This window comes from Haliaeetus albicilla, chromosome 6, assembly GCF_947461875.1.
Source record: "Haliaeetus albicilla chromosome 6, bHalAlb1.1, whole genome shotgun sequence".
NCBI classification, from domain to species: Eukaryota; Metazoa; Chordata; class Aves; order Accipitriformes; family Accipitridae; genus Haliaeetus; species Haliaeetus albicilla.
This window is the reverse complement of record NC_091488.1, coordinates 13,482,407-13,496,784: the sequence shown is the minus strand read 5'-3', so window position 1 is coordinate 13,496,784 and position 14,378 is coordinate 13,482,407. Positions and strand designations below refer to the sequence as shown.

General features: G+C 40.8%; 1 protein-coding gene across 2 annotated transcripts in view; it reads right to left on the bottom strand.

The window, feature by feature from the left end:
* DSCAM (DS cell adhesion molecule) overlaps positions 1-14,378 on the bottom strand; it is a 471,653-nt gene that overhangs the window by 101,431 nt on the left and 355,844 nt on the right. For both annotated transcript variants that reach the window (XM_069785097.1, XM_069785096.1), the window contains exons 12-15: positions 10,710-10,906; positions 7,530-7,626; positions 5,946-6,074; positions 368-535 (exon numbers count right to left, since the gene is read on the bottom strand). In XM_069785097.1, the coding sequence (XP_069641198.1) occupies positions 368-535; positions 5,946-6,074; positions 7,530-7,626; positions 10,710-10,906 (591 nt within the window). The remainder of the gene's footprint in view (positions 1-367; positions 536-5,945; positions 6,075-7,529; positions 7,627-10,709; positions 10,907-14,378) is intronic.

Genomic DNA, 14,378 nt, shown 5'->3' with positions numbered 1-14,378 from the left:
TAAATTAGCCATCTATACTAATATCTGAGCATCTAAGGAAAGCCATAAGACCCACAGGGGAGGAAACACCACTAAAAATAGGATGTTGTTGATTGAATTGCCTTACTGTAGATATAGATGCACTGTTTCCAGTACCCCAGACTGAAAATGTGGAGCACAATGTCTTCTTTGACCACTAGATGCCACTGAACAGCTCTAATTACAGGCCTACACGATGAAGTTGCAAAGTCACAGTGTTTTATGGGAACAATTCAGTATTTCTTTTGATGCAGCTGCAGCAACATAAGCAGCATTTCAAGTAAAGATTCCTCACATCAAAGACCAATAATTCCCAGAATGATTTAGATGCTACAAAACCAGAGCGTACCTGCTTCATCGGTAGTGATGGTGAGCTCATTGCTGGCCTCACTCTTGCCGATGCGATTCTTGGCATACATGCGAATGTTGTAGGTTGAGGAAGGGTGGAGGTCAATGATAGTGGCTTGGTTTAGCTGGGGGGAAACATCTTTGGTTCTCTGAACAGAATCCCAAGAGTCTATTTAATAAGAGGTTAAAATAAAACAGACAAATAAAAGATGATGTTAACATTGCTCACACAACCATGCAGTTAAAGCATCTCACAGAGCAGGATACTGCCATTGCTGAATTAACCCAGAAAATGCCTGCTGCTACAAGCAAATCGAGTGATCGCCTTCCTTGACAGCACTCCCGACTGCTTCAAGTGTGGTGCTGTGATCAATGGGATCTCAGCCCCAGGGTCATCAGCAAATCTAAGGAAATAGCTACTCCTTGGCCTTTTTTTTTGAGGGAGTGGTGAGAGCAGCAAAGATTCCCCAGTTGTGTGTGTGTGTACATACTGTTTTTTTACCATTGCTACATTGGAACAACTGTGAAAAAGTTGGGAGCTCCTGCCCCGAAGGCATCCTCACTCAACGAGAAGGTGGGTTGTGCTCCAAAAAGGGGGGGAAAGGAGTTAATAAACAGGAATGGAGGGCTCTTAGACTTTGATCCCAAACTCCAGGAGCGCAGACCACAGGTGAACAGTGAGCACGAGCTTGGAGTACTTGGCCATGGGGCTCAGCACCCTCCAGGACTGATGCTATCTCCCTGACTCATGTCAGGATGCAGCAGCAGTTTAATACAAGGGGAATGTAGAACCCTCTTAGCTCTTTGCATATATCTGTAAAAGGAAGAGCACATTATTATTATTCATGCTTACTATTCATCTGCCTGTTATGTTTTTAATAAATTCTCCAGACGTATAACAGGAAAAAGGATGGAAACTGGCTAAACACAGTAACCACTCCTTTTCATCCAAGCATTCAATTGCTGCTAACAAAATAATAGAATTTATCCATTCAAAGCATCTTGATGTCTTTTATGAGTTGCCATCCTTCATTTCTTTCTTACTGCAGGCGATGTTCCTCCTTTAACCTCTGCAGCATCCTATGGGGGATGTCACTGGAGGCTCTACAGGAGTGTTTTACAGTATGGGTCACTGTAGGCAGGATTGCAGAAAGGTCAGCAGATAAGAAAGGATAGTTTAAAAATAGAAAGCTTACTCAGATACAAAATATTTGCACATAAATTCTTTCATACGAGCTTGTTAAAGATGCGCAAGTTGGCTGGTTACAGGGCCTGTTTGCTTGTCCGTGTGGCTTCGTTTACCCAGAAAACATACAGGAATCAGACATTTAAGTTCTAACCAAATTCACTTGAATATATTTTCCCTTGGTAACTGAGTTTGTCACAGCTACCTCTGCAGGATACTTTCAGAAGCTTTAAAGGAGTTACCTGCAGGCAGTGCTGCTACAACTTGCTTTCAGTTTGCTACAACTTCACAGAATTTCTTAAACTTTACAGAATTTTAACCAGCAGTTACACTCCATTGTGTTAAATGTTATACAAGCACAGAAGGAGACTCTCTCTGTTCCAGTGTACGACACCAACAGGAAAGAAATTTTTAAAAAAAGACCTGCTTGGTACAGAGAATGTGTTAAATTTTCCCTTGAGAATTATGAGAATTTCTTTTAATATAGTCCATACATTATCAATTTGCTTAAGTTTTCACTTGGTTGTTTGAAATACTGACCTCTGAGTGGTAGGACTCTGTAGTACATATTAGCTGCTGAAATCAAATAAACAAATTGGAAAATTTCAGGTGATTCTTAGTACATTAAGTAATGACATGCCATGGAGAAAGAGAGAGATGAAAAGTCGCAGTCTTTTGTACTTCCCAATGTAGGTTTCCAGTGTTTATTTATGACTAATACATGGAAATCAGGAGGATATTTTGATACACGTATCCCCTTTTTAAAGGGTAAAATAAACCAAGAAAAGCAATCCCTCCAAACTGAATCAGTCCAGAGAGAAATTAATCAACTTCTTTCCAAAACCGTTTTCAGTTTAGAAAAATTTAAGTGGTATTAAGGAAAAGAAAAAGAATTAATTTTGTTTTCTTCTGGCAAATCCTAAAAATATTTGCTCATGTCCACGTGGTAAGTAATTGAGTGAGGTATTGACTACTGGCTCTTCTGGTTTTTATTGTTGTTCCAGAGAGCTCTAAAATCCACTTACCTAGAAAGACTGAAAAAGCACAGAAAACAAGCAGCAATGGTCTAGCAAAAAAAAACCAACAAAAAAACAAAGAGTGGAATTTTTAACGTATTCCTTGTTCCACTCATGAAATGTTCCACCCAGGCGTTTCTCAGTGTGATATAAAATGCACGCCGACACAATGATCTATGAAGACATTTATGATTTCATGAAACCCAGCAGCTTTGCACCCGTTCCTAAAGCAAAGGCTGGAGCTTTGGGGTTCCTCGGTGGAAGATGATGGGGATGCACCCGCGGCTTTTCAGGCCACAGGCCGGGGCAGGGGCTGCCCCCCCCCGGGCCCACCCCAGCGCTGCCACCCTCGGTGGGGTTGGGGGGACGACGATGGGACCCCCCAGCTCTGCGAAGGCGCCTGCGTCCTGAAGGGTGCTCAGTTCACATGTGAGCACAAGAAAGCGTGAAGCACAGCCCTCTCCCTTCGGATCTGGACTTAAATGGAACTGATGGTCAGTTTGCCCCTCAGCTTTCCCTAATGGCATAAAAAATAAAAAGGATGAGGAGAGGAACAAAGAAGGACGCCCATACCTGTTCCTATCTTCAAACCTTTTTCTACACCCCCAGTGGAAACATCCGATGGCTGCACGTCAGTGGTTTCGATGAAGGGCCGGGTCTGAGCGCCGCAGGTACGGTTCTGTACAGACAGGCATTGTATCTACGTACTGAAACAGCCTGAAATGCTGAGCTCCCACTGTTCATCTTGCTCCTGCACGGCAACTGGACCCTACGGATGCCACCTATCCATGTGACAGGCAGCTCCATGCTCCTTCTAGAGGGTAACTAACATGTCTTTTTTGTCTGGTGGCACGGTAGGGGTAGATAGGATACATGAGGGCAGCATCGTATAGTGAAGTCCATGCATGACGTGGTCACCTGCACATTCTCTGAAAGTGAGAAGTTCTGCAGTTTTCCTTCTTGAGAAGCCTAGATGATGCATCCTGCTGTAAACCCATTTCTGAGTCCTCAGGGTAAGCAACACAGGTGGAAAATTCTCACTAAACACAACTGTGCAGTTTACAGCTTTCCTTTGGCCTTGGCAGGATGTTCCCTGAGCTTACCATCTGGATTGTGAATGTTTTACCTAAGTGTTCTTCTGTCCCGTTAATATCTGGAAACTGTGAGAATTTTTCTTAATTTCTTCTTCTTTGTTCTAACTTACCCCAACCCTGTGCAAGTTCTTCAGTAACCATCTTTGGTGTTTCATCTTCTTGATGATTTAATTAATGACGATAATCGTGTACAAGAATTCAGAAACCTGATCCTAGTTTCTCCAAACATTCAGCCTCAGATTCCAAAACCTGATGTTTCTGTTGTTTGCAGTGAAATGAAGATAATCTGCTCTTTTTAGGGCATGACATCCAGTATTTGTCTTCATATACAGACACAGAAATATTTTCTCCAACACCAATTCTGCCACCCTCTATTTTTAATTTCTTCCTTTTTTTTTAACCTTTATCACTATGTTGTGTCTTATGTTTTCATCCAATCTGATGGCGCTTTATTTGCTGTCTTGCTATTGATTTATCATGCCATGTTACAGAGACATAATTTTGCAATGCAAATTCACAGTGATTACCGCCTAATCTTTGCCTGCATTCTGTATTATCGCTTGAAAACATTGAACTAAATCTAACAAGGATGTTTTAGAGCGCTGAAGTCCTGTTCCACCACTGCTTCAATCAAAGGAAAGCAGCTCAATCTTCCCAGGTGGGGTTATGCTGAGCTGCGTGATTCAGAAATACCAGAAATACAAGTGCTGTTTTTGGGTGAGAAAGGAGCCTTTCAGGCAAGAATGACTTTCAAAAACTTTTCTGGAGCAGGTGGGTGGTTGGCAAGAAAGGAAAAGAATCAAAAAGAAAACAAAGCCCAGAAACTTGTAGGTATACATAACCCTTGAAGGCATCCTTACCTAGCCTACATCTCCAAACCTGTGATTCCTCACCACAGCCTCAGTGGTGAAATTTTATTTGTAATCTTTCAGGTACCATGCTTACCTGTACATTATCAAGTTTATTTACAAATACAATGCAAAAATGCTGACTGATGATTTAACATGCTTGAAAATATTTTATCTCGTAATGAAAACATCACAACATTTTTGCCTGAGTAAGTAAAGCACAAAGGAAATACACAATGTAGACAAATGAAGAATAGAAAAGACGGGTAGTAGAGTAATTTAAAAAAAAAATCAGCAAATTTTAGAATTCTATGAACAAATACATTTTTACATCTCAGAACTAAAGGGAGAAGACTATAAATGTACTATAGTTGCTTTGATAAACAGCATGTTTTGCTGGTAAGCACACATAGAGGATTCCTACCAGTGGACTACGTCCCCTTAAAAATAGTGCAACAAACTCCAACATAAAATAGTAAAATACAATTTCTCAGTGTCTTTTTAATCATACTTGAAATATGGAAACTTTGTTCCATTGCAATTTCCTTTCTAGTCCCTTCTCAAATCATGACTCAGGGACAGTGCTTAACAATGTGCCTCATTTCAAGTGTGATCTTACATCACATATTTCCAATGCACCTTGAATGTTTTTAGATTTCAAAAGTGAATATTTGGGGGGCTTAATATGTGCAGGAACAGGAATTTTTTTCTGACTTAGGGAGTTGCTTTTTTTTTTTTTTTTTAAACTGTTCACCTCATTCATCTTATTTGGCGTTCATTGATGTGACTACCTGGTAACCTAGCAGAAAGGTACCTGCTCTCATTGGCCTGCCAATGTGTGCTACTGATCTTATCCTTCAGAGTATTTCCAGTATGTTACTGAAAACTCTGCATGGTGCTTCAGCAAATTACCACACAGCTTTCTTCGTCTAGAAATTCTCATAACTACTCTTTTTCACTGCTAACTTTCCAGGGAAGATGCCATGTACTCAGATATCAATAGAAAATAACTTCTAAAAATCAGCACTACAGGAAAAGATAAATTGTAAAGGCAGGTATTTTTTTTCTATAGGGAAAAACAGAAAATGAAAAGAAAAAAAAACCCAACAGAGAAAAGATAAGAACAGGGACCAAGAATCAGCCAGTAAAACCATCATAACAGCTATCACCTAGAATGGCTTGTTTTACAGAAAAATTTATTCCCCTTATGTGTAGGTTTCTCTGATAAAAGGGAAAAGGAACAATTGCTAAACTTAACGTCCTTACCTCAAAAAAAAAGACAACAAATGAAGATAAATCTTACTGTGGAAGATTAAATAAACCATGGTAAAAATTTCCATCAGGCAGTTTCAATTTATGAATTATCTTTTACGATACAAATTCAGTGATGAATGACTAGTGATGGGGATGACTTCAGAGGAAGATTATTTCTTACCCGACTTATTTTTGCACTCAATATCATAGCCAGTGATTGGGCTGTTTCCATCAAATCCCATGGTCCATCTGAGGGCAATACTGCGTGCTCTCACCTCTCGGATTTCTATTTCAGGAGGGTCAGGGGGCTCTGAGTAAACACACACACACAGTTTTAGTCAGAAGAAAGCCCGTACCCTTAACAAGATAACATTTATGCGCATGGCACTGGCACAGCTTACTGATGGTAAGCTCTCATAGCATTTTCTCCGGTCACTCATTAGTACCCTGAGCCAGTTAATCACCTGCTGAAGAACACTAAACAGAGGGAGGAAAAGTCACTTTTCAGCTAGGAGTCACTGAGGTAATCTTGAATACTGACTTCTGTTTAACCTTCTTATATGCAACATAGAGTTGCATTTCCTTAAAAGCACTCTGGATTGGACTACTCATGCTAGAAAAGATTTTTGCCTTGAACACCATGACCATGTCTCACTGATACTTCTACAGCTTTTACACAAAAGGTGATGGTAGAAATATGAACACTAAACTTAAAAGGGTTAAATTTGGTGGGGGGAGGGAGTAAAATTTCTCTCTCTTTGAGTAGGTTTAAAGGTCTTCATTTAATAACAGAATAATTTGATAGCAGTATAAATTTACACTAAAACGTCTTTCTGTCTCTAGAGTTAAGGATGTAAATGAATAGCATTTATACTGATTCTAATGCCCCTTTAAATTGTCATGGCAGTTTAAATGGGCAGTGGTGTAACTGAGAACCTGTCCCCAAACTCCATCTGAATTTTTTGGCAGTGCTGCCTTAGGCATTCCCTGAAATCTGCTGTTACTTGAAATCAAGAGTGAGGAGAAAGAAATTTGCAAGTCCTAGAAATGTGTTGTGTGCATGCTCAAAGGCATACAAGCAGAGGAACAGGCATCGCACAGAAAGAAGCAGTGGCCAGTGGCTGAGTCCTGCCCGTGCTCTGCATCCCAAATACTGTCGCTGAGCCACTCCAGGACTTGCTGCTGTCTGCCTGACGGAAACCCTGGCGGAGGGGAACCCCAGACCCAGGCACAATAGGTTCCTAGAGTTTGCGTTGTGCAAACTGATTACAATTTATTTTGACTGTTTAAACTTGAAATATTTTGTTTAAAGATCCACAGTAGGTTTAACATTTCTCTAGAGATAAAGTCAGATCACTTTTGCTTTATTTCAGACTTGGGGTTTAAGCACATTTGTTCTTTAAAAGCAAATGCAATCCTGTCCCTCTCCCCCTGAAAATGTAACCGCCTCATATCCATTGTCCCTACTGAAGATGATAGTTTTAAGTATCTTTAGTAGAGTGTCAGCTAGTGTATGTAAGAAAAATTCTTCTTATTAATTTGTACAGATCTAGAAAGACTCAAGCTCATCCTTTATTTTGATTTAATCTGTGATGCTGGAAAATGAAAGACTGGGCGTCTTAACACAGCTCCTCATTTCTTTGACAATGAGGAATACATTTAATTAGGAATCAGAGCCTCCCTCCCCCAACAGATTTCTGAGGATGGCATACACTTACTGTACTACAATAGCTGTGTTTTTTTCCTTATGTTGTCCTCTTCCTACCTTGCACAGTGAGCTGAATAATTCCACGATCCTCCCCATAAGAATTGATGGCATGGCAGGAAAAGAAGCCAGAATCTTCACGCACAGTTGGCAAAATCTATAGGTGGTTTGAAAAGAAGTGATTGATTGAACAGCACGCAGAGAAAATAAACCAACAGCTTTTCTGTATGGTGCAAGAAAAATTGTACAAACTGTTTTACTTGACAGTAATAAATAAATATTGCATGTTATACACATACATACATATGCATAGTAAAGCATCTAAAATACCGAGACTTATCTAAACTAGCAACACCTGGGCTGAGGAAGCAGGCTATCAGCTCTACATGTGTAGTCATGAGTTGGAGCACCACCTATTCCTGTAGCTTCTCATCAGAAGTCTTGTTTCCAGTTACTCATAAGTTTGCCAAGTATTTAACAGTTGGCTGAAATTTTCCATACAAAATGGTGCCTCCTGCTGCCTCCAATTTTTTCCAGTTATTTCTGAAAATAACTCATGTGGCTGAAGTCTGTGTGGAGGAAATAAAGTTTCAAACACTGGTGGTGAACCCTGTAGTATTCAGTAGGGTGCCTCATAATAAAATTTTGGGTGGCTTTTCTTTTCAATTTGTTATTTAATAACATAGAAAGTTATACATGATCTCTATGTACATGATCATAATGATCTTTTTCTACAGGACCACTGCTTCATTCAACGTACAATAGGGAGAGGATTTTTTTTAAATGAGCAGATATTCCAAATACCATTTTCTTCTCATTGTTCAGTGTGCTGGTCCACACTTTATTTACTGCACACAGTTCAAACTGTGCCCTGAAGACAGACATTCATTTTCTCACAGCCTTTTCTGTGGATTCACCTATGCAATACCCATTTCAGAAACATGAGTGAATTTATTTTCATAAACCCTGACATCATGAAGAGTATTACCACCATTTCGTATGGGGAATTAAGGAACCAGACATATGATAATGTTTGTGGCTGCTTGACAAGTTGCCATATATTAGCTGAGCCATGGTAACTCCATGTGCTCTTTATTCCTCAGCAAAGCCAAGGTAATATGAGCACAACTCTCATTCACCACTGGTTAAGATAAATGGATTAATTTCCCACTCGCTACAAGGATATTGGAGAGTTATCATCTGAGATGCGGTAACATGTCAAGCTGTGTTAAGTTGCACGTGTGGCTGGGCTTTAAGATAGGAAAACAAAATTTTTCAGAGCCCAATTTGATACATCTAGGGCCTTCTTTCCCCCCCTCAGAGTCCTTAGCAATAAATAGCATTTCATGTGTTCATAACAGCTTCCATTGAGTTAAGCTGCAGCTATGAGGGCTTAGTACTTCTGCAAATCAGACCCCAAGGGCTCAAGGCAAGTACCTAGAAAACAAAGAACACACAATTATTGGCCACCTGTGAAAAGTTTGGTTTCAATGATCAGCCTTGCATCACACAGTGTCTTTCATTACTCAACCCTAATTCAACTCCAGAGAAAATCCAAGTCATGCCTGACTGAGGCAGGGGTCCTGCAGAAAAAATAAAAGCTGAGTATACAACTAAAGATCACATCATCATGCACACATGCAAAAGCACTGAGTTAAAAGCTTCAGAGACAACCTTAATCCTGACATTTTCTATTTTGGGGGCATTTTATCTCTCAGAAGTCAAAGGTTTTGTATGATGTAACATACATATGGATGTAGAATGCCACTACCGTACACAACTGCTTCAGAAGAGACTCCTCCAAGCAGGTCTCCAGCCTTCCAAAAAGAAATATTGTTGTGCATCCAGGCATTATCTTATTAAAGTCAATAAGACAAATGAGAGCAGAGAGGTCTAGGGGTCTATCCTATAATTAAGTATTATTTGTAACACAAATATACTAATATGAACAAAGTCACACGTAGAACTTATTCTTCCTTACAGAAATCAATGACAAAGCTCCCTCACAGAGAGCAAAACCAGATTTTTACTGGATATCATCCAACACAATTTTTGGCTAGTAAAGAAAGAGATATACCTTAAGAGTTACACTAGAATATAGACAATCACCAGAGAGCTAGAGAATTATTTCCTTGAGCCTGGTGAAAATGTTTTTAAGCATGTGACTAAAAAAATGGAAAATCAAGATTTTTGACTGAGAATCTATATGATTTTTTAAAAAATTCTTTTAGATTTCATAAAGGCACATGTAAAAATATAAAGGAATGGACTGATAACTTTCTCATGTTGGTAAATTTTAAATTTGAGTGGAAAAAGGTATATCCTGGTACATTGAGGGCAATGTCATAGTTCCACCCATTGTAGGTGGCACCAGAACAGCAGGAGTTTCCTGTGCTTCCATGGCATCTTGGGGAAACTTAAGTCCCCAAACCAGCAGTGCTACTCATGTAGCCCCTCAATCTAACCCAGGTCAGCCACTTAGGAGTTAACAGAATCCCACATACTGATTTGTCAGGCAGGTCGAGATGCATGGTTCCCACACCACCAGACAGCTGCCTGTCACAGAAACAGAAGTGAAGATGAAGTCTATGACTGTTTGCTAGGTGGCTTGGTGACTTCTGCTACTGTGTACAATAAGTGCCAAGGACTACTGGCAGCAGTAGATATACTACTTACGTATCTACATGTGCCTTTTCCTTCCATCTCACTTTGAATCTGATGACTAACCTGACTTTGTAAAATGGTCTCACAAGCCTCACAAAGTGAAAGGGAGGGAGAAAACGTACTTTAAAAAGACAGCATTTTTATCTCAAAACGGCTAATGATTTTGGTGAAGGAAGCCTGACACACATCAGAGCTAGGGGTCAGATATTTACTCAGCGCTTATCAGCAGTGTACTCAAAACTGAGCTGTGGCCCCCCAGGAAGGGCAGGCTAAGGCATGAGCCATGTTGCTCCCGAGACAGAAAGGACAGGGGGGCTGTGAGCCAGGCTTACTCTCTTGTTGCCTCTGGAGCAGGGGAGGATGGAGAGTAATTTTTCGGGGTGGGGGGTGGCGGGTGGGTGGGATGCAGAGATTTCCTCTATGTCCTCTTGCTGCCAGCTCTCCAGGGCTGTGCCACGGGTGGAGAGAGTGGTGGGGCTCTGACCTTGTAGGGCAGAGGTATGCAACCCTATCAAAACCAAATCAAGCAACACTCTCACACATGTAGATGAGTCGCAGGTCACTTTGTTTTCTTACCTGCAGAGTAGAGATCACTTCATCTCCGACTTCCTTGGTGGAAACAAGGTAACGGGACATTTCAGGGTTAATGATTCGGTCTTCTTTTTCCCAGCGGACTATGATGGGTTTCTCTCCATGTGCTGTGCAGCTCATCTCCTTCTTTTGACCTTGCGTCGCCAAGGTGGTATTTGGATAGGAGGTTATCATAGCTGGAACTAAAACCAGACAAAACAAAAAAATATTGCTCCTTAGTGAGCTGACTAGTCTGTTGATACAGGCCTGGTCCTTTAATCTGGGTCTCATTCAGCTTGTCCATATTTGACAAGATGGCAAAAAATGCGAGGAATTATTTTACTTTCATTGCTGTGTAAGAGAATTTTCTTAAGATTGAAGATGAGCCTCAAAGGGAATTTAGCAGAGAGGAGCTGGGACTGGACAGTGGGGCTGTAGAGAAGAGACAAGAAGATGTGAATCCAAAGGAAGCCTGGCTCCATTTGTTTTGCCGCTCACAGGACAACTTGTAACATAATTAAAATTTTCACAGTAAATAAAGGTACTGTAAGTAATAAGCATTCAGATATGGGGCCAATAAAGAACTGATAAAAATTTCTTATTCTTTCGAGTGAGCTACTGCTTTATTTGCTGACAGATATATGCTCTACCATTTTGTATAACAGTAATGACTTATCAAAATGAGGGTTCAACTAAACCAGGAGCTGTACAAAATTAAAAGAAAGGCTCTGCACCAAAGAGCTTACAGTCCAAGTATATGCTGAGTGCATAGTTAAACTGTACTGAACTGAAAGTATAATTAAACTGACAATAAACCTAGCTAGATTTCAGTTTTTTATTGTATTCAGAAGGTATTTGCAGAACGGTTTGGACATAATTGTCAACGTCATTAATCATTCAGGACTTTAAAAAATTTTAATGTTGAAAAAAGTACTCTCTTGTTAGCAAGAATAGGCTTGAACCCCAAGTATTTTCACATTTTGGAACATTTTCTGGAAATAGGAAGAAAAAATCCTCAGAGTGTTTTACTGCAATCCCCTCCAAACACAACATTTTTGAAAGAGGATGGTCTCTTTGGTGTCCTCGGTAGCCTGTCCTTTCCCTCCCATGTGATTTGTCCACCAATGAATAGCATCTGTGAGCATTTGTGGGCAGGAAGAATCAAAGCCCATGAGTCTGTCTTTCAGTTCTGGCCCTTTCCCTGCTTGGGAGAAGCTGGAAAGCCCTGGACAACACACAGAACTGCTCTCTTCTGAATGAACGTGTCCACTCCTTTCCAAGCATCTGAGGTGGCAGTAAAGAGTCCCTTCTCTAAGCTCTTGCACTCCAGGGCTGCCTCCTGCAATAGCCCACTCTCCTTGGTTTTATGCATGAACGCTTGCTTGCCTGTTCTTAGCAGAACAACTCACTCATTCCATCTGAACTTCTCTGGGTCTCTATTTTAAGAAGATGACATTGGCGCAGGACCCAATTTGAGGCCTTCCCGGTCTTTCCTCCTGCATAGATTGCATCTGTCGCTACCAGACAGCAAAAAAATTCCTTATTTAAATGAATTACTATAATTGCTATTCTGAAATGTTAATGCTTGGTGGCATGACCTTTTCACATGCCAGAGCTGTTGATGCTTGGATATGACAATATGTCAGGATGCAGCCCTTTCTGTTCAAAGGCTTCCTGAACAAAAACAAACTGATTTGAAAATTAACAGGGCTGTGGAGCTGTGGTTAGAGTTACGAATGGGATCTAATTACAGGAAGAACTCTTAGAAAGGTCTTGTGAGATACATGAGGCTCTTTAGGCACTGATATGCATTAGTGATGAAGTACATCTTGTCTGGATATTAGGTACCGGTTAGTTTTGTCAAAGAGGAGCATTCAAAGAGAAGAAACGATGAATAATCAGAATAGAAAATGAGGACAAGCCTGATTCCATCTTCCAGAGAATGAAAATAGATTCAGATTCATCTGGAGTCTGTCCAAGTACTAGCACTCACAGGGAGGTTAATTTCAGAAAGTCACTTTTTGTGGCCATCTGCTTGTTGCTTCCAAACACAGAAGCGAGCATACTAGGCCTATGCAGCTGCAGGGCTGTGAGCCCTGCGTGTGCAGGTATGTGCACTTGAACTTATCTGCCCCCATCCGCAACACCTGAAATAGACCAATATAACCTTCTATGCATTTTGTTCATCAATAAGAGACCCAATTCAAATGAGTGACAGGCTATTAAGGAGTCCACATTACCATCATTAACTTGTGCCACCACCTTTCTTCCTTCTATAGTCTCCCAAGCCTTCCACATGTCCCTTCCTTCTTCATTTGCCGCACCTCTCCACATCTCCCTCTTTTCCCCTCAATGCAATACTCTCCAGTCCCCTTCACCTCCCCCTGTCCTCTTCATTCTGCAACCTCCTCAGGATCTCACACGTTCTCTAACCCCTACAGCAATGTTTTCCTCCTCCAACCGCATTCCCCATCCCTAATTAAATCATGCCAACCTCTCAAGTCACCTTAGTGATTTTCTCTACAGCTGCGGTCCTCCTTCCCATCAGCATCTCCTACTTTGAGTTTCTCTGGTGACGGAGGGAGCATGTCCTTAGCCCACCCAGGAGCTGGGGGTGGTGTGTGCCTCCCCATGAGACACCTGAGCTCCCGGGGTGCCCGTGTTCCCAGGCGGGAGGGCTCAGCATTTGGAGCAGGTGAGCCTTGCACTGGCTGGTTTACCCTCCTCCTGCTTCTCGGGTAGGAGCGCACAGCACGCACCCACAGAAAACGGGATGTTTGGGTTTGGATTTAAATCCCACAGACCTCGAGAAGCCTGTCTCAGAGACTGCTTCCTCACTTTCAGGTCTCCTAAACAGTTGTCTACTAAGAGTCCCCTGATGGGTGACAGTGCCAAACCAAACACCACGACTATCTTGCTCGCTTTTTAAAAAACAGAGGCTAGTTTATGAAGCTCAACTTTTTTTCCAACAAACTTTCTTAATAAGAGCAGCATAAAAACATGTAAAGAAAGATGACTTTATTTGTCAGATACAGCTTTATCCCTGCTTATCCTTCCCTTCCTCTCAATAATCTTCCACAAGGATTCCTTATTGCCATAGCGATGCCTCACAGCTAAATATTTCCCCTTCCTCCAAAGCTGATTTTTTACTCTTCACAATTTATCTCCAGTGATCCTAAACCAGAAGCTCTTCTTTTTATCTTCCTCTATGTCAAAAGATTTCTGGTAACAAAGACACATTCCCAAGGATATTTTAGGCAATGTATTTCTTCATCCTCCAACTATCTTTAATCAAATTACTAATGCAAATAACTGAGATAAATATGCTGGCTCTTTACTGACAAAATAATCTAGAAAACTGTAAATAAGCAAACTAAATCTGTACTATATATGCATGAGAGATTCTCTCAGGATGTCTTAAAAAAAAAAAGTGAAAGCATTTAGAAATGTATCAAGATGATTCAGATGCCTTATTAAGTGTGTGTATACTTTATATCTCTTCAAATATACATTATATACACACTCATATAATGATATGTATTTATATAAGAGAATTTTGGAAGGGAAGGGCATGTTGCTGTGCATGTTCAAGGAATGCATAGCATCATGTTCCAGTACTACAGGAGTAGGCTTCCCTATGGGACAAATTAATCCAATTCTCTCTCCTCTGGGGTT